Source organism: Harpia harpyja, chromosome 2, assembly GCF_026419915.1.
Source record: "Harpia harpyja isolate bHarHar1 chromosome 2, bHarHar1 primary haplotype, whole genome shotgun sequence".
In the NCBI taxonomy this organism is placed as follows: Eukaryota; Metazoa; Chordata; class Aves; order Accipitriformes; family Accipitridae; genus Harpia; species Harpia harpyja.
Window position 1 is genome coordinate 49,393,481 of NC_068941.1, and position 21,215 is coordinate 49,414,695.

Consider the following 21,215-nt stretch of genomic DNA (forward strand, 5'->3'; position numbering starts at 1 on the left):
TGGTCCTTGAAAACACCTCTTTGTATTTTTCATTAATGCAGTTAAAGTATTTTGAAGCTTAATCTGAATAATATAACAATTGAAGGTACTCCATTCCTTTTCTCTCAAGTTTTCACTCCTGAAATATTTCATAGTAATGCACTTTAACTACTGCTGAGGGTTTCATCCTTTTTTCCAATGGTGTTGATAGTCCCTCCTGTAACTTTAAGCCCATTGCCTAAAATATCATAAAAATAATTATACCGTTTCTGAAAAAAGTTAAGTTTATTTTTTTAATAAAATATCTACAATGACATGACTGACACCATAAATTTCACATATTTTAACACTTCTGTGTGCAGAGAATGTCAGTTTAAGTGCAATATGATACTGCAATACAATAAAAAGGAATTTAATCAAATCCATGCACAACACATTTACAGAGTTTTACCAAAAAGTAAGTACTTTGAGATGAAATTGCCATCAGACAGAATTCACAGGAGAATATTTTGAAAACTCACAGACAAATTATTAATAAACTATCATATTAACTTTTTTTTCTTTTTTCTTGCTGTAGCCTTTAAAAAGCTGGGATCACTAACACACAAAATACTGTATATTATGTTAAACCTTTATGTCAAAAGCTTATGGCACAATTTCTTTTTATACAGCTCACGATTACACATTCATGGAACATCAGTAGCTACTTCAGTCCATTTCATCTGTTAACATCACTCTGTCATACATTAAAATACAAACATAAGAAATGTTTCTTGCATATTTCACAGAGATGAAAGTGAAGAAGTGCAGTAATATTCAAGAATGTCAAGAATACAAGATGAGCCAACATTTTTCTGGCATTTAACCCACTGCTTCTAGCAATCTAACCTGCTTCCACAAGCCTTCCAAACTGATAGAATTTCAGTAACTACTGTAGGTGATGCGTGTTGCCTGAAGGCACCTTTTCCATAACCACTCCAAAATGGGATACCCATTTTATTATTAACAAGTAGTTTGGTTTGTGATTTATATTTTTCTTCTCAGTTGTCTCAAAAAGGAAAAAAGCCACGATGATCTGATATTGTCCTCATCTAAATAACCATATGATTATACAGTAAGATGTGGATAAAGTTATTTTACTACCTCACAAGCATACTGTAAGAATTAATAACTCATTCAGCAGTTTCACAGTTTAAGGCCAAATTCTGCTCTGTTGCATTAGATTAATTCCTACAATAGCTCAAATAAGAGCAGAAGCTGCACATAAAGTGCATCTATCTTTTGCAACCAACCATCTCAGCTTGGGCTGGGAACTGTATAAATAAATTCATTTCCATCTAATATAAAATTATTGCTAAAAATAATACTTTTTTTTAATGGTTGAGGAAGACTTTTTATCTTTCCCTACTGTTAAAAATATAAGGTTTTATATACTTTAGTATATTCTATTTTTATCTACATTATCAACCTACAGTTTTGTAAGGGGTTATAGTACAAAGTGGAAGCAATACCTTAATCCTTAAATGTAAAGTGCACATCTAAATCACCTAAATGTAAGTCTTTCTAGTGAGTAAACAGAATCATCTCTCACACATCACAAAGGATTCTTTATAAAGCAGACTATGAAAAGGTTTTGGAACAAACTCTTAATAAAGAGAATGCAAAGAAAACCAATATATGATGGAGCTGAAAGAATAATTAAATCCCGTGTTCTTCCTGAATTCCACTTACCTGCTTAAATAATAGTGCTTGCTGTCAAAACTCCTTGAAAGTAGAATGTGCTTTATTTTGGTATTAAAATAGCTAAATTCTAAATAGTAAAACACTAGTATACCTTCTTCCCTTTCTCCTTCAAGCCTCCTCTAGTTTATCAACATTACAGAGAAAAAAAGCCAGCCCTCTAACCATGCAAGCCTATTTTGTTGATATTTGAATACTGTTTTAAAAATAAAATGCATTTTGCTATTCAGAATTTAAGCAGGAGTTTGGTACTGTGGCAGTTCAGTATATCTACTGCACCTCTAAGGGACCTTTCTTATCCTCTCTCAAGGTCTTGAAGTTTTTGGCCTTACGAGGGATGACATGGATTTGGCCACATCTCTCTCTTTAGTGCAGAAAGAAAAGACAGTCATATGAGAGGTTCCAGACTCTGCTTTCAGCTTTCTCTCTCCCTGTGGTCCTTCTTATGCTATGTACAGCCCATACTTTTCATCCTGTACCTTCCTGCTCCCCTTCTCTTTCCATTAAGAAAGCGGATGGTGTGGAAGTCAGTTGTCTCTCTGCACAGGTAGAAACTACTGTCCCAAGAGAATATATACTTTGCAGCAGTTGACATAAATTGTTTCCCTCTGCAGCTACTGCTTCTACCTGAACACGTGTACCTGTGGAGCGGATACTGGGGGATGGGGAAAAGTAGTAAGGATGCCTCATGCTTCCTTCTTTCCCCTTTATGGTGACTGTGTCAGCTCTCTGGTCTCTGTGTTACTGGAGTATTCCTCCAGATCCTACAGTTCCTCCCTCTATTTTCATTGTATTGCAATGATCTTCTAGTGCCAGTATTTTATTTTTGAAGTATAGGGCTGGTCTACAGAGACCACAAAAACATGACCTGAGCAGCACAGAGTCTGCACCTATGGTGAATGATGACTTGGGGCAAAGCTGCATTAGCCTGTCACATAGGGGTTGTGCTTACAAGAAGCCTTCTTGTGTGGCTTTGCTAAGGACCTGTACTCTGCAGAGCCCAGGTTCTGTGATAGTGAGGTGAGGTAGCTATCTACTTCAGCCTAATGAACGGGGTCTTTTTTAGATGTAGAAGTGTCCTGGTTTCAGCTGGGATAGAGTTAATTGTCTTCCTAGTAGCTGGTACTGTGCTATGTTTTTGAGTTAGGTAGGAGAAGAATGTTGATAACACTGATGTTTTCAGTTGTTGCTGAGTAGTCTTTAGACTAGGTCAAGAGTTTTTCAGCTTCTCATGCCCTGCCAGCGAGAAAGCTGGAGGGGCACAAGAAGTTGGGATGGGACACAGCCAGGGCAACTGACCCAAAGTGGCCAACGGGGTATTCCATACCATGTGACACCATATTTAGTATGTAAACTGGGGGAGTGGGGGCGGGGGGATCGCTGCTTGGGGACTAACTGGGTGTCGATTGGTGGGTGGTAAGCAATTGCATTGTGTATAATTTGTATATTCCAATCCTTTTATTATTACTGTTGTCATTTTATTAGTGTTATCATTATCATTATTAGTTTCTTCTTTTCTGTTCTATTAAACCGTTCTTATCTCAACCCACGAGTTTTACTTCTTTTCCCAATTTTCTCCCCCATCCCACTGGGTGGGGGATGGGAGTGAGCGAGCGGCTGCGTGGTGCTTAGTTGCTGGCTGGGGTTAAACCACGACAAGGAGAAGCCCTGCTAAGTAGCATCTGCCTCAAACTTATTTCCTTGATGATTGTTTTTCTGCCTCTCCACTGCCTCTTCCACAGGACTGTAGCATAAATAGCTCAGTCTGATAAATACTGCAGAGTACATTTCAATTCTTGCATCTTCTTCATGTTATTGCCTGCTACTTCATTATACAGTTACAAAAGAATCATCTCCCACACTAACCTTAGCTGATGACAGTAGCTGTTGATTCTAGCTTTGTACAGAGGGCTGGCATGCCTGCTGGCATTTTTGGACTTTTCCCCTAGTCAGTGGTGAATAGCAGGCAGTTGTGCCTTGAAATTTCTTATCATCTCAAATGACATTTCTCTCTTTCTTTACTGTGTGACTTTACACTAAGTCATTCAGGAATAATTTAAATGAAATTTTAATTTTACATTCTGCTTTCTTTTGAAAAACACATTATTTAGTGGACTGCAGAGGCTTCTGTTACCTTGGCAAATGTTATGTTATGGTTCCAGTAAAAACACAGAAAACCATCAGTTCAGGAGAGATCTTGGTTCCATTACATCGAAATAGAAAATCTTTACTTACCTGAGGGCAGCAGAATGACATGCCAAATGTTATGTTCATTTGAAACCATCATCACGGAACCATTTTTTACTTTTCCCCTCTGTTTGAAATACTTTTATTATTAATGGATTGCTAAATAAAAAATGTTCCAGCAAGACTGTAGAGTTTTCATAATGATGTTTTAAACATATTTAATTCTCTTCATTTTCAATGTGCTCTGTTAGAAGACTGAGCATTATATGTAAATTTTCTGTATAAAAGTAGAGTATGCTCAACTTCCCAATGTAACGGCCTATGAAAGACCAATATAAGTACATAGAGGAAGGGATATACTTTCCATCGGCCAGGTCTGAGACCCTCTTCTCTCTCACCATAACGCATGCATGGCTGAAGAGTTGCATCCTGAGAGGCAACACTAGACACTAGGTCCAGTCATTAAATCTATAGATCTCACTTATTTTAAATAGAACATATAGGTAACAATCCATTAGGGAGGTCAGAAAAGAATTAGAATGTAGATCTATGCTTTTTATTTTATATATGCTATATGCTGTAATTTTTCCTTAGATTAGCATACCTCTAATCAAAGAGAAATGTGGCACAAGGGTTCTTCCCCCTCACTGAGGTAATAGGTTCACATATGAATGAAGGAACTTGTCTTTTTTGCTTAACAATTTACATTCCTTCTAACTCCCTGTTACATTTTGCCAGTGTTGTAATTTAATCTCTCTTTTATCAGATTTCTTGTCTGATTTCTTTATTTGAGAGCATAGACCTTTTCTGCCTCAGAGTGAAGAAAGAAATTAGGGCTAAATTTGTTTAACTCTGCATGACTCAAATTTGTTAATGTTTTCAAAACAAGGTAGTACTACATGTGCAAGAGCAACAGACTATTGAATGATTGGGAAAGAGGCAATATGAACCAGGTACTCAAGTGTTATAAACTAGAATAACTAGGAGTTATTCTGATCTAGCCATCATTTTTTTATGCACTTACCCCTTCAACTAAGAATTCTTTATTGAATTCAATAAAGCTAATTTAGAAGGAAAGAAGAGAGATGAGCCAGAAAGATAATGTAATTTTTTATGATTGCCTCTTGGTTATGGATCCAGTACTTCAAACAGTCCTTAAACAAAATACTGTTGACTTTACTGATAGCAGAAGCAAGTTAACATCCCTTTTCATACGATACAGCTAATGATAACTTTGGGAGAGATTAATATAATCCAACTGAAATGTCAGCCATTAGTTCATGATACTCCCTCACACAGGTGAGCACCTTCATAAGTGAATAGGATTTTTTGGAACATGCACATAAAGAAATCAACAAAACCAAGACATAACCTCAGCAAACAATGATTGTTTAAAGTGAATTGAATTCATTTCAGATCATACATGAAGCAAAACTCTGAAAAAATAATACTGTTTTAAAATAAAGGAGGATTATACAGCTTCTTTCTGACACAGAAGAACCAAATCTGAGAGCTACTATTTCAGAATCTCTCTAACTAATCCTTGGAGGAAAATGACAACAAACCCAACCAAACCCAAGGTTGCTATGCTATAATCCTCAGTGCAGAGTTACATTGCTTCTGTTGCTTCATAAGCACCGTGCCTTTGGCAGTGCACCAGATGTTTGCCTCCAGCTGATTTTGCTTTTGTATACACATTCTGAGCAACAACAAACCAAAAATTTAAAACATGTTAAAAAGAAAAATATTTTGCAATGAGAAACAGCCTCAGCTACTGGACTTAAAATATCTAGTAAATCTAAATGTCAGAGTTCCATATCTTAGCATGTTTTTGTTTTCCAAGAGACAGGATTGGCAAAAGTAAACACTCTTGCCTACAAGGTAGGCCATAGATGTGATCTATTGTGTTACAATTCAAAGAAGCAACTAGTATAACTTATTTAATCCTAAATAGGGAAAATCTCTCTAAGAGTTTTAATAGTTGTTCTCCTATTTATTAATGTGAAGTACAATAAATGTAAAAGACCATCCAGATCCTTTTTCATGTTTTAGAAGAGCTGCATGTTTTTCTAAGGCTGTGAAGTGCTTCTTAACCAGTATCTAAGTCATATCAATATACTTCAAAGAATGAGTTAGAAAACTTGATATACTCATAAATTTAACTTCCTGTATTTATGTAACATGTAGGAGATAAATGTGCATAAACACAGCTGTACTTATCCTCGAAATATTTCAGTGAAGCAGTTGACTATTTGCTTTTAGTTTTGGTCCAAGATCTCTTTGCATTGAATCAAAACGAAGCATTGCAAAATTTTGATGTAGTTTGTCTATCTCACAAGCTGTATGAGTTTTATCAGTTGAGAAAAACAAACCCTTCAAAAATATAAAAAGGATTAAAAAATATTATAAGTTTTGATTATTAAAGTGTAGGTAATTAAAAGAAAAAAAAATCCTTTGCAGGATCAATACTTCACAAATTTTAATATATTTCCCATGTGATATGCAGACTATTAGGCTGTAGATACCCTGTGCTGTTTGAGATTATTTCAACATACAGCTTCCAGGAGAACAGTAACATGAAGTACATTGAATAAATTATATAACTTAAATGTGTCAGACGTGCTCATTGCAAAACTGCAGGTACTGTCCTTAAGACAAGAAAAAATCCTTAAAACTGTAATCTCAAATCAGTAATTTGTCATTATCTTGTAAAATTAAAATAAAAGTTTAAAATACTAATCTATTCTGTAATACGGTGGGATTTACCTAGGGTATTTTGGATACTTTTTTTTAATTAAAAACGCACCAGAATTAAAAAAAGTCAAAGAACATCAAAGAATACTGTACAATTATACCACTATGTAACAGTATGTATAAATACTTGGCAGTAAAGCTTCAGTAGAGAGTGATTTACAATGAAAAAGTTGTTAATATTTAGTTTGACACTGAAAGTTTGCAATAGCAGATGTATCTTCTCTGGGTGTCATTCAGTCCATTCCACTGTGACTGGGCATTGCAGGCCATGCAGGATCTTCCCCCCCCCATGCTTTTAACTCTCCCAATCACTCCTCCGATGTGCATTTTTAACAAAAAGCCTCCTGTTGAACATGGCAGCCAGATCTGTATGTACTACAAGCCTTACTCTTGTTATTGGTGAATGTCCTCATGCCTGATGATTTTGTAAATTACCCAGTAAAAAATATTGAAAATCAGAAAGGCTAATGGGAAACAAGCTCTGGATATTGTGTCTATCTTCTTGGCCCGGTCAATGAATACCTTTCTCATCTCATCAGGACTTTTTCGTGCAGCTTGAACAGGATTATTTGGCCCCTTTTGTGTCACTCCATCTTTTGCTTGCAGACATGGGCCCATTCCATATGCTGTAAAGCTAAACTGACTTTCCCTTACATCATCATCCTGTTGAAAAAAAAAAAAAGAAAAAAAAAGAAAAAAAGCAAGAATTTTTTTTTATTTACAGAAATCTTACCGGCTGCTAAATAGCAAGTATTGCACCGTTACCTCAGTGACTTCTTGAATCCACAGTTTATCTTAGCTGGTTGAAATTTCAGCCCTATCAGTGCCTGTCAAAAATATTGCAGCAGCTTTAACAAGCACAGAGTTTTCCTATTTGTTTATAGATTCTGTAATCTATTTAGAGACAAGAGAAAGCTTAGTAGGCTAGTGGTAACGAGGCACACAACTTCTGATTTGGTTTAATTTTCCCCATTTACAGTAAATATCCACAGTCTTCAACTGGGCAAACTTCACAATGGTCTTTTAGACAATAGCCATTAACTCCGTACATTGCTTAACAGAATGGGATCTTGGCCCCTAGAGATACTCATCATACAAGCACTAATGATGTTCATGTTAGTTATATTAGTGAGAATTCTATTTGGTCATTGCATATTTAGTTAATCTTATCTGTATGCCTTATTTCTGCTGTTCCCTGTGAATACATCAGATAAAGAGAATAGTATGTAAAGTGTCTTAGTTTAAAATAAAAGTGAATGAAAGCTAAAGGCCGGATTTTAATTCTGACTCATTCTTCTGTCAATTCAGAGGTAAACTGGCAAAGACATTCTGAATTCAGGGTGGTATAAGAGAAAATGGTTTTTAATCCTGTGGCACAGAAACAGAAGTAGAAGGTCTGAAGATATACATATTTTCATAGCATGTGTTTCAAGAATGTGGCTTCTGTCTGGAGACACATTTTGCACTTCTCTTTACCTGGTTATAGGTATTCTCAAGTAATAAAGGAGGTACAAATGCAGGCAAATAAATGATACATAGACTGTGAAGCAAGGGCCAAATTTGGTTCTGAAATATATTCTAGTATATTCCTTCACTATATATGCTACTCAAGGATAGCCATGTGATTTAGATGGCATTTACAATTTTTTTAATACTGATTTTAAATTCAGGATTTCCTATTTTTCATGTTTAATTTAGCCTAGCTGCTTTAGGATTCTAGACTTTTATGAAGTATGACAAAGCGTATGTATATGTTATTTCTTAAACAAGTATTTTGGAAAATATTTTCTGTAAGTATTAAAAAAAGAATTGAGCAGCAGTCAATTTTCCTTTTATAAGAGAATTTTTGATGTTTTGAAGCTCTTCCTAGCTTAAATTAAAATAAAAGGGTAAAAAAATTTATTTACCAAAGCAAGTCAAATAATTAGTGTTTTAGTTCAGTAATTCTGAAATATTTTTGTTTTATTTAAACCTCTTACTTTATAGTCATGTAATTTCTCAATGAACACAGTTTAAATCCAGACTTCCAAATTTTGCATTTTGAAAATGCCTGTCACATTTGGAAAATCTGAAAATGTTTTGGAATAGAGAATTAATTTTAAATGTATTTAAAGTTTTGGTTAAGTAGTACTTGCTAGAAGAACCATTGTTAATTACTTTGTTTAAAAAAATTCCAATCGTATTTGTTATCAATATTAGTTGAATAAGTTATCTACAAAAGAATGCAGATCAAATACTAAGTTTGAAGTGAATTAGTTGGCAATCAGCATGAGCATCTGGCAGAGCTGTAGTTATCACCCAACAGCTGTAGTTATCACCCAACTGCAACACTTTTTCATATATGTAAACTGAATAAACTTACAGACTAATATAGTTTACTGAAACTACTCTACTTCAAATCTGTATTAGAATTCTCCTATAAAAACAAAAAATAAGGAAAAATTAACATGAAAGAAAAGGAGGAGGAAAAATCACTGACTGACTTCATTATGGAAATGAATAACAGAAATACAAAATGATAGGATCATTATCTGATGACGTGATAAAACAAAGATCTAATTACTAGAATAGTGTTCCTCTCCTGTCAGAAAAGAATGGGAAATAACATCTTTATAGTGGTTGTATTCCAGAAGAGTTGTAGTGTAGTATTCCAGTTAACAGAAGTTACAAATACATGGACTGTGAGAACTTACACTAAACTTGCCATTTAAACACCTTTATACATACAGTTCAGGGTTTAAATCTTTTCATGCTTCTCCAGAAAGTAATGCTTATGATTGCACAAGCTCAAAAAGATAATAAAATAATTCTTCTGAGTAGCAGCTTTCAGCTGGTTATGATTTCGGGATGAGGCACAGTATACGAAGACTTTACTGTCTCTGTTCGATGCTTACCTGAACTGAGCCATCCCCTAGAATGGTTTTAAAGGTCAGGTCTCTGATTTTTTTTTTTTTTTTTTTTGCTTGCAGACATCCCTAATTTAGTCTGCAAGCAGGCTGTGTGGAAATGCTCCCTGTTGTTGAGGAAGTGATGTGAAAGTCCTTCTAGGAGTCTAGCTTTTCTGTTGCATGGTGTCTCCATGAGGGCAAGCAGAATGGCTGGAGCCTGTAAGTCAGACCAAAGTGCTAGGACCAATGGATATGCAGGAAAGGGCACCTTCTGGAGCACTGTAGCATGCCAGGTACCATCATACTTTTTTTTCTGGGATACCAGCTGGAATATCCAAAATGTGGTTCTGCAAGTTTTCTAGCAGGTTCATAATGCAGAAAAATCATTAATTTGGCCTCAGGCTCGTATCTGTGGGTGCTCTTGCACAGCAGGAAAGATGCAGTTATTGTTGTTATTGATATTAACTTTTGAGTGCTTTTTTGAATGCATTTTTATAAAATGTTAGTGACACCCCATTTGTTTTATCAACTGACTTGGCTATAGTCCCTCTTTTTGACTAGAAATATTTCTCATGATGCACGTGTCCGAGTTCACAGCAGTTGAAATCGTCTAATGGAAGTACACTGTATGTCCCAGTTGAGAATCGGAACAGTGAATCTTCCTCAAGAAGTCCTGCATTTTGGTTGAAAATTTTTTTTTTAAATGTAATAAGGAAGCTTTTTTTTTTGTCTTTTGTGCATTTGTTTAGTGGTTCATCACTAAAGAAAAGAAAATGATTTCTTATTGATTTTTGATAAAGCTTTTAAAATCTTATTAAAAAAAGTTCAGTATGAATGAGCTTTTCACACATACGGCTTTGGAATTAACAATTTGAAAGTTATTCTGCATACAATTACATATAAATATTTTATCATCTGTATTAAAACTACTGTAATTAAAGATAGGAAATAAATTTAGATAATAATTTCTATTTAGAAAGTTAGAATTCTCTGGAGGCCTGAGGGAAATTATTTCAATTAGTTTATTTTTGTATCAGCATTGTTCTACAAAATACTTAGCTATAAAGTATTATAAAGCTGTCAGTTTCTGTGGCCCTGTGACTACACTGTTTTCTGTCCATATATTTAATAATACATTTCTCTTGAGGAGTAATATGCATAAGGGTTGAAAATATCTCTACAGCCTTTTGACTGTAGGTTGTGGTAACAGCTTGAAGACTTATTTGAAGCCTATGCTTTGATAACTGAACGCTATATTTTTTACTGTTCATTTTTGAGAAGAAAAGTGTTTTTGAATTGTTTTGCACAAAAACCAACTTGGTTTTAAATGCTGATCTGTTAGCAACTGATTTCTCCTTGAACTAATGTCACTGTTCCTTTGAAGTTGCAGAAAGTAAAATTTTAATACTATGTTTTAAGCCAGATTTAAACAGATCAAAATGGATTACGGAACTAACAAGACAGGTACCTTTATTAACATTTCACGTCATCACATACAGGTAGCAATGAAGGTATATGGAGTTCACATGGGAAGATGTTATTCCAGACAAAAAGACAGGGCCTCTGTTAATGATTGGATATCACATTATGACAAATGGGACATCTTCTTCACAATTTACCCTTAAATTTGTACTGTAGATTTGAGGCAAAGTCCCATCTATAGGTCCTGTACATCTCAAGCCATTGCTATGCTGCAATGATTCACTGATTTCATTTCCATCAAGAACTCCCTCAAACTTTCATCAAAACGGATGGGTTGACCAAAAAGAAAACAAAAGAAAAGAGGTGTGATTACCATTAAAGAAAATCTAGTTTGCATGTCTATTTTCCTCACTAAAGATATGGTGATCTTTAGATTTTTGAAAATAGAATTAAAAGATTGACTATTCCTGAAAACTAAATATATTAAAAGCTAATCTAAAATCAAAGTGTTATTCAATATATATACACAGTTAATATTTTTCCCTCTACAGTGTGAATGCAACTAAGAAAAAGCACTGGTCGCAGATATATTTCAGTATCTCTGTATGACTTCTAATTCTGCTATTTTTTTCCTTTTGTCTTTCAAGACTGAAAAGAGTCTAACTGTAAATGAATAATTAATATTCATTCATTCTGAAGGAATGTTTCCATCACATTAGTAATATAATATTTGTGAAATGGTTGTGTTCATTGGCCAGATTTCTTTCTCTGTCAGAGACAAAGCACTATGGATCATACAGTGACTACCAAATGAAGTCTTAAATTGGGAATCAAAATCCCCCTGTTCTCAGAATTCATTATGCCATTTGTGTAATCATAAAGAAACGAGACCCTTTTTGAAAAATCTCCTATACCTATTGTGATGCCTATCGGAAAACAGCAATGAGTAGGTTGCATATTACATTGCAATAACAGTTTTTATTTATAAATGTATTTACAACAGAATCCTGGACACTTCAAAATATTTGTTAATTCCGTGTAAATTGGATTGGCCCTCTGAAAAGAAATTTGTCTTTCAGTTATTTGAATCAGTTAGTGAGGTCCATACTTAGAACCATAAAAACAGTAGCCAGAGGGTGCAGTTACACCTAAGTATTGCCTTTGATGCTGCTGTTACTGTTGTCTGGGAAGGGAGGCTGCAAATGTACTAGGTGGTGTAAGAAAGAGGCAGTGACTGTAGGTGGAAAAAGCATAAGGAAAATGGCAAGGATAGATGAGCTTTGGACGCCAAAATGTCTTGATACAGCCCTGTACATAATTACATTTTAAAAAATTTTCCATAAAACTCAGCAGTTCTTATTTTGTTTGCTACACTTGTTTACTGCAGGGGTTTTACCCAAGTTCAATCATATGCTTTTTAAGAGAGAGATTTCAGTTCTACTGTGTTTTTAATCAGCATTGAGAAGGAATAACACATAGTTTTGGTTAAATTTACAAAAGACTCCAATCTGGGAAAACCTGCAAATTTGTTTGAGGATATGTTTAGAGTTAAAATTTAATTTAATGACTTGGACAAAGAATCTGAAAAATAGAGAAGGAGAGTCGGTAGGTGCAAATACAAGGTACTACATTTAGCCAGGAATAATCAGCTTCACAAACATAAGATGGAAAGTGAATGGCTCTGCAGTAGTTCTGGAAAAAGACCTGGGAGTTATGGAAGGTCACAATCTTGATACAGGTCAATACCATGCTGTTGTTAAAAAGGCAAATGGCAAACTGGCTTGGATAAAGAAGTGTATAACTTGCATGATGTGATCCATCATCTGCTCTCACTGTTACTGGTTAGGCATCATGTTGCAAGCACAGTTTTGAGGAATTATATGGACTTATTAGGAGAATTTCCAGGGAACGGGAATGAGGATGAGCATAAAAGAAGACTATACCAACTGGGAATATTTAAAGAAGACTGAATGGAAATGTGCAAATGGCTACATAAAGGAATGCAGTAGTCTGTTCTCTGTGCCCCTTCTAGACAAGCTGTGAGAGGCCAAAAAGGCATGAGTAAAAAAACTTTCTAAACCATTGGAATAGATTGCAGGGGATCTTGTGGAATTTTTATGACTGTGATGAATTAGGTATAACTGACACTGACTTAGGTCAGGAAAATGGATTCATTGACCTTCCAAGGGCATTCCAGCACTGAAATTCAATCATCTGACCATTGCTAGGGTTACTTGGTAAAAGTAAATATTTCTTGCAAAAAGCATGTCTTTGTAATTACAAAGAAAATAGACCTTGGAAATTCTTCACCTACCCTATTGCAATTAGATATTATTTATACATGTTCTCCTCTGTCAACATATATCTGAAATGAAATATTTCCAAAACCATCTATTTTTGGATTTTTGCAACACTGACGAATCACTGCAGATTTTGCTGTACCCTTGCAGATAAATTGCCAGTGCCAAAAAATTCTGTATTCGTCGGTTGGAATTAACCTAATCCTAGTAAAATGTCCCAAGATGGTAAGCATATAGGATGAAAAAAAGTCTAATAAGTTATCCTAACTGCTCTATTACTCTAATCTATTTGAACAAAAATACTGAATAGAATAGCAGTTTTCACTTTGAAAAGAAAGAGGATTTAATGTTCAAGCAAGCTCCTGAAGTTTATTTTAAACGCAGACTTTTAACCTGACTTCTTTTCTTGTCTTTTGACTTTGTGGTCTGTAGTGGGTTGACCCTGGCTGGATGCCAGGTGCCCACCAAAGCCGCTCTATCACTCCCCCTTCTCAGCTGGACAGGGGGGAGAAAATATAACCAAAGGCTCATGGGTCAAGATAAGGACAGTTTAATAAAGTGAAAGCCAAGGTCGCGCGCGAAAGCAAAGAAAAACAAATGATATTATTCTCTACTTCCCATCAGCAGGCGATGTCTAGCCACTTCCTGGGAAGCAGGGCTTCAGTACACGTAGTGGTTGCTCCGGAAGACAAAAATGACCCCCTTCCGTCTCCCTTTACTTAGCTTTTATATCTGAGCTGATGTCATATGGTATGGAATATCTGTTTGGTTAGTTTAGGTCAGCTGTCCTGGTTATGTCCCCTCCCGAGATCTTGCCCTGCCCCAGCCTGCCATTGAGGGGGGGCAAAAATGTTGGGGAGACAGCCTTGATGCTGTGCCAGCACTGCTCAGCAGTAGCCAAAACACTGGTTGTTATCAACACCTTTCTAGTTACTGATGCAGAGCACAGTGCTACGAGGGCTGCTATGGGGAGAATTAACTCCATCTCAGCCAGACCCAATACATCTCTTTATACATGGTAGTTTTAAAAGTCAATACAAGGTAATTTTGGAGAGCCAGTGCTATTTGACCTAGTCCAAAGGGATAAAAAACACATAGAAAACTTTATAATCATGAGCTATAGTAACTGACTTTGAAAAAGACAAAAGAGGAAGGAAACACAAGTTAATTTGGCTTATGATCCTAGTGCCTGCATTTCATGTTAGAAATTGTGGTGAATAAATAACAACATTTGTGGTAAGGAAGGCTAGTTATTAACTGCTTTCTTTAATCTATAAGACGTCATTTATTATTTGTATACCAGAGGGTTTAGGATGCGATCCAATTTTTTTTAAGAGATAAAATCTCCATGCTGTAACATTTCAAATTCTAGTACACTTGTTGGGCAAGGAATGGTTTAATAAAACAGAGAAAAAGAGAAGTAATTAGCTAAGCTCTCTCTAGAGCTTGAGAAGGTGTATTCTCAAAGGCTAAGTCTGGACAGGAGCTCTAGCTCTTCATAGAATTGGAGTCAGTCAAGAAACATTTAGTTAATCTTTTCAGAAAAATGCCTATTTCTCAAAATCATAACCTTGCATGGGAACAAAGCGTTTTTTTGGTAAATTTAGGCTGAGAAACCTGTCTCATGATGAAACATACAGATATAGGGAGGAAGGGAAAGCCATATACCCCCAAATATAGTTAATACCCTCACCTGGGTATGTTATGAAGAAAAGCATTGAAATGCATGTTTTCATCCTTCAGAATCTAAGGGGAATACTTAATATGTTACTACAGACCCTGCAGTCTCTAAGTCTAATTCTCTAATTTTATGAGAACTTAGCAGGCAACCTACTTGAAGCTAGAAGACTGTCTAATAAAATGTAAAATTAGAATAAGGACTTTTACGTGTGAATTAAAAAATACCATGATGTCAAGCACTCATCCAGCAAAACACTTAAGTCAATGAGAGTATTCACGTGCATACTTTTTTGTTAAGTGGTCTTCTCTTAGAAGTGCTTTGTATATCCTTCCTCACATATGTCTAAGCTAAAATTTGATTGATTGCGGTTGCTGAAGAAGTGTCTTTGCTGAGCCTGAAGTCTTGCTAAAAGGGGACTGGAAAGATACTTGGTTTGATTCTGAGGAAGGAAGGTAATATTACCTGCCAGTTTCTAACCCTGTTTTAATAATTGGCATCTATTTAAGGAAGTGAAAAGATATTACTGAAGTTGAATATGGTAAATTTGCCTGAGATCCAGAAGACACTGTAATACATGGTGAAAAAAAAGAATGGACTAAAGTATAATCACATAATATCTCACTCACCACAGCTGTTTGATACATGACGCATTTGTCGTGGCTCACCTTCTCCCTGTCCGGTAATCCGTCTCTGCCTGTCCCATTCCCCCCATTCCAAACCTTTAAGCAGCTTTCAGAGAGCTGCCATATTTCAAAAGCAAATACCCTGTCACAAAAATTCTGCTTTCCTCCTGTGTGTCTCAGAAAGCGTTTTTTCTGCTGCTGTCAGCAAAAAGAAAAAAGCACGTTTTTCATAGGGACAAATGTTGAAAGCAGTCTGAATCATCCTCTAGGCTACAGTACATGAGTTTCTCTCTGCACCTGAAGAAGTCTAGGACTCGACACACAGGAACAGGCAGTGTATGAAAATGTCATTTTCATTTGACTGTTCATCCTGCCTATTAACAAGGAGCCTTGCTAGCAGAGACTGCTTAGGTAGGCTTTACAGCATTACAGATATTCAGTATCTTCTAAGTAAAAGGGAAACAACCTGTACAATGTCGTCTTCTTGTGAGGTAAGGAGTAAATAGAGGTAAGTCTTCAGGAGCAAAAGATGGCTGAACTGAGTCATGTTGCTATGGTCAGACTTTCATCCACAGTAATATTCTAGATAGGGACTGAAAGCCACATACCCAGTGGAAAGGGTCTGCATGACATCAGTGGTGAGCGCTCATTTAATGAGTAGGTTGGAGAAATATTTACTCTTTGAAAAATCAGAATTAGGAGTTACATATTGTTGTAAGAAATTTTGCTTATTGCTTGATTTAACTGGACTTCAGAAATCAAACCCGTAGCTTTTGCTGTTTGACTTTGCACATTGGTAGTGACTTATTTTACTGGTAGTCTAGATAGCTTCAACTATAAAATAAATATTAATAACCATTGCTATATCAAAGTTTCTTACTAGTTGTATGAACAATTTACACTAAATTAACATGAAAGAAGGAAAAAACCCAACTTCTCAGCCTTTTAAAGTAAATAATATTAATTGAATAAGTATTTTTTGTATTGAAAAAATTTTACATGAAACAGCTGTTAAGGCTTTGAACTGAATACTAGAATGAAATTAGGAAACATTATTTGTTGAATCTTAATGTAGTACACAAACTGCTGCAAGTATCAGTAACATTCATCCACTGAAGTATAATGTAACTCTTCTAACAGAGTGAAATTCATGCTTGTGCAGATGGCTCCCACATGGCCCATGCCTCATTTAAATCCCTCTTAATCCCTCTTCCGAGAATTCAAGTTGAATTTATGCAGTGCGTAGTCCTTGTAGTGACCCTTTGCCTACAGTGAATTTTATTCTCTGCTGCCATTTTATTTATATTGCCACTTTAAGCTGCAGTATGTTTACCAAATTAACCCTATATCCTCGCATAAATCAATCTTAGACTTTCTTTCAAAGTTGTGAATACTGTTATTTTTACCTTGTTCTTCTTCCTCTTGCGGCGGAATCGCAGAAGTTCTTTATGCTGCCTTGAAACAAAGTTTACAGCTGCGTACTCCAAAAGTGCAGAAAATACGAAGAGCAGACACACAGCCATCCAGATGTCAATCGCTTTGACATATGACACCTATGGAGAGAACAGAGCAGAAGACTGAATATGTTAAAACCACAGATGTGAAGTTTAGTATTTCATGTCAGGAGTAAGTGCATTAATATCTCCACATCCCAAAACTACTCTTATCAAATAAAACTTAACACGAAAGCTAGATAATAAGAGGGACAACAATTCAATCTATAAGCATTAAATATTATTTTAAAAAATGGAGTCTTTCACAAAATGTGATTACTCTTTATGTCATTAACAGTTCCTCATAATGTACTGTGTATTTTATCACAAACCAAAAAATCCACAAGAAGCACATGCTCTTCCTCCATTTTTCCCACTGAGATCTGTGAATGATACTAAGGAACCAGAGAATAGCTTATAGTGGGACCAGTGGGAATTCCTGTATTATAACGGATCTGATTTAGAGTTCCTGGAATAGAAATTAGGTAGAAGAAGGGAGATGGATGGAGAACTCTGATATGTTCATTCTCTGCTAACACAGGCATGGTAAATCAAAGATATAGGTTCAAATTAGTCCTGTAATTTTGACACAGTAGAAGTACTGAAAATCAATTACAGAGCAGATGAACTCATTGCAATCCTTTATTGCCAAGCTCAGCTGCAGGACATAATCTGAACTAGGAAAGTAGGGCCTGTTCCCTCTCTGTGTGCAGATTTACAAGAGCTTTTTCATATAAGGCAACATAGCTAGCTTCAGGGCTCTAAAATGTGACAAAAAACATCTGTAGCTCTCTTCGGTAACCTCTTACATTCTCTCTTTTCTGAGTTTTTATAGCATTCCATTTTCTTATATGTTGATGCTACATTCAGATGCATTTAGATCCACATATTTGAGGCACAAAGCACAGCCACCTCTGTTAGGGGTATCTACTTAGAAAAAAATTTAATTAGCCAAACTAAAAATACCATGTTAAAACTATTTGGCAGCTCATGGCTTGGACAAGTGTACTCTTCGCTTGGTAAAAAACTGGCTAGATGGACAAGCCCAGAGGGTTGTGGTGAATGGAGTTAAAAGCAGTTGGCAGCAGGTCACAAGTGGTGTTCCCCAGGGCTCAGTATTGGGGCCGGTTCTGTTTAATATCTTTATTAATGATCTGGACAAGGGGATCGAATGCATCCTCAGTAAGTTTGCAGGTGACACCAAGTTAGACAGGAATGTTGATCTGCTCGAGGGTAGGAAGGCTCTACAGAGAGATCTGGACAGGCTGGATCGATGGGCCAAGGCCAATTGTATGAGGTTCAACAAGGCCAAGTGCCACGTCCTGCATTTGGTCACAACAACCCCATGCAGCGCTACAGGCTTGGGGAAGAGTGACTGGAAAGCTGCCCGGCAGAAAAAGACCTGGGGGTGCTGGTTGACAGCCGGCTGAATATGAGCCGGCAGTGTGCCCAGTGGCCAAGAAGGCCAACGGCATCCTGGCCTGTATCAGAAATAGTGTGGCCAGCAGGAGCAGGGAGGTGGTTGTTCCCCTGTACTCGGCACTGGTGAGGCCGCACCTCGAGTACTGTGTTCAGTTTTGGGCCCCTCACTACAGGAAAGACATTGAGGTGCTTGAGCGTGTCCAGAGAAGGGCAACCAAGTTGGTGAGGGGCCTGGAGCACAAGTCTTATGAGGAGCGGCTGAGGGAACTGGTGTTGTTCAGTCTGGAGAAGAGGAGGCTGAGGGGAGACCTTATCGCTCTCTACAACTACCTGAAGGGGGGTTGTAGTGAGGTGGGTGCTGGTCTCTTCTGCCAGGTGGCTGGAGATAGGACAAGAGGAAATGGCCTCAAGTTGTGGCAAGGGAGATTTAGGTTGGATATTAGGAAAAATTTCTTCACTGAAAGGGTTGTCAGGTATTGGAACAGGCTGCCCAGGGAAGTGGTGGAGTCACCATCCCTGGAGGTATTCAAAAAGCACATAGACAAGGCACTTCAGGACATGGTTTAGGGGGCATGGTTGATGGTTGGACTCAATGATCTTGAAGGTCTTTTCCAATCTAAATGATTCTATGAATCTGTGATAATACAGAAGTGGACTTTGTGTATTTTTGTTATATACATTTTATTTCCATTAACTGCAATGGCCCATGAAGATGGTCAAGGAATAACCCTTAAAATGAAAAAGAAAATTTTAAAGCAATGACAAGTAAATAGTTAATCATAGAACTATACTTTAAGCTATTTATATTGTGTAGTGAACCATTCTTTATACAATTGTTTGGAGCTATTTAGCTTCACATTTTTCTATATTTTAATGTAAATATGTTTGTAACTAGTGAATTAATTCATAATGTAGGCAGGTTTTGGGAAAGGAATATCATTGAGAATAAGTTGGAATCTATGACCTTCAGAAATTCAGTCATATCTGCTAGCATGTCATCAGATACTGGGATCTGGAAAGGACAGACTAGTCAATTGCTAGGCGGCATTTATGTAGTACTGAATAACATTGCTTTCATCACTTGCTGAGGTTTATGGAATTTAGTAGATGTGTGGTTGGCTAAATAGTTGAGACGGGACAAATAGAATATATTTGGTGACTCAACCTTTAAATATTTCAAAGTTATTTATCTCCTTTAGAAGATTCTTAAATGCTGACAATTAAGACACATATTATAAGGTTGACTGAAGGTGTTTATTTGTCACATAGCATTATGACTTTGTACTAATGTGGCACAAACAAAGGAAATTCTGCCTACCTTTGGAAGAGATGCTCGTGAACCTGAGCTTTGTGTTGTCATGGTCAGTACAGTTGTTATGCCTAAAGCCACTCTGGCTGGAGCTGCATCCATATTGATCCAAAATGACACCCAGGAGAGAATGACGATCAAGAGACTCGGTATGTACATCTGGATGAGATAGTAACCCATCTGCCTCTCAAGGTGAAATCGGACTTCAATACATGTAAACTTTCCTTTTTATAACAAAGAAGAAATATTGAATAGAAATAGAATGTTCTTTACCGTCAACATTTAGTGCACACTCTAAAGAATTTACACTCTGTCAAATATTTTTGTTCTCTAATGAAAGATGAATGTTTCGATTTCTTTTCAGTGATTTTTAATATACATGGTTCCCACTGTAACAGGAATATACACTGGAAAGAAAGGGGACAGAAAAACTGAAAATTTAAGAATTCAATAACCTCTGGAACTCTTCTTTCCTTTTAAAATACAAAACACAATTCATTATGACATAGGAAAGTTCCTCTGTGAGATCACACTTGGTTTTCCACTTATTGTTTGGCAATACTGCTGTATGCAAAGAAAAGGCTTGCTCTCCCATTGTATAATATCATCTTTATCTTTTGGTTCAATTTTAAGTTTAAATTTATTTTTTTTAATCCAATGAATTTGCAAAAAATATAGTGAGATCAGTGTGGGCATTAGGTTATCAATAGGAGATTCTGCTAAATCTCTTCCTTTATCCCCATTTAAACTGTTCCAGCTCAAAAGTACAATGACCACGATTCAAACAGAAATTGAGAATTTGAGATTAGGCAATTTTAGGAAGCTAATTAATTTTTTCCAGATAACGAACATCAATCAACTTCCACTGATTTAACCAAACCAGAACAACAACAACAAAATCTATTGTTTGCTCATAGAAATGCCATAAAACCATTTTTTTCTCTTATCCCAACTGTTTTTTTTAACCCGGTAAACTGTAGATTATTTCACAGATCTTGACCTGGTCTCATTAGATTTTATAATTCTTCTCAATGCTCATATTAGTCACGTTAAGAATGGTGCTGAAGGCAATGTTATTACTATAAATAGTGTATACATGAAACAGTTTCTCATAGCAGGAAATATACATACATCAGATTTCTTCCTCATTTGAATGAAAGCATTTCCTAATTCTAAGTTTAACATGGAAAGCTATACAGTTATTTATTTTGTGGTATGAAGTTTTTTGGTTATGTTTTCCAGTAGGTTTTGACAGATATTTTCCTAATGTATTTTTATTTGCCAAAATGCCATTAATGCACATTAATAGTGCTTTAATATTTACCATATTAACAAAACTTATGTAATGGACTTATTTAGGAGCTTATCCTATACTAATTTAATATATTGTGTATTATGCTGTGACAATAGTCTTAGG

The 21,215-nt window shown here is 36.1% G+C and overlaps 1 protein-coding gene across 3 annotated transcripts in view; it reads right to left on the reverse strand.

The window, feature by feature from the left end:
• Nucleotides 1-245: 245 nt before the first annotated feature.
• The window catches only part of GLRA3 (glycine receptor alpha 3), a 99,590-nt gene continuing 78,620 nt past the window's right edge, over nucleotides 246-21,215 (reverse strand). Inside the window, exons 7-10 of one of the 3 annotated variants that reach the window (XM_052779320.1) lie at nucleotides 19,808-20,022; nucleotides 16,981-17,127; nucleotides 11,168-11,284; nucleotides 246-7,323 (exon numbers count right to left, since the gene is read on the reverse strand). In XM_052779320.1, the coding sequence (XP_052635280.1) occupies nucleotides 7,054-7,323; nucleotides 11,168-11,284; nucleotides 16,981-17,127; nucleotides 19,808-20,022 (749 nt within the window). In that variant the 3' untranslated portion in view covers nucleotides 246-7,053. Of the gene's footprint in view, nucleotides 7,324-11,167; nucleotides 11,285-14,304; nucleotides 15,017-16,980; nucleotides 17,128-19,807; nucleotides 20,023-21,215 lie in introns of those variants that run through there. The other 2 variants (XM_052779304.1, XM_052779311.1) reach the window with 2 other exon arrangements.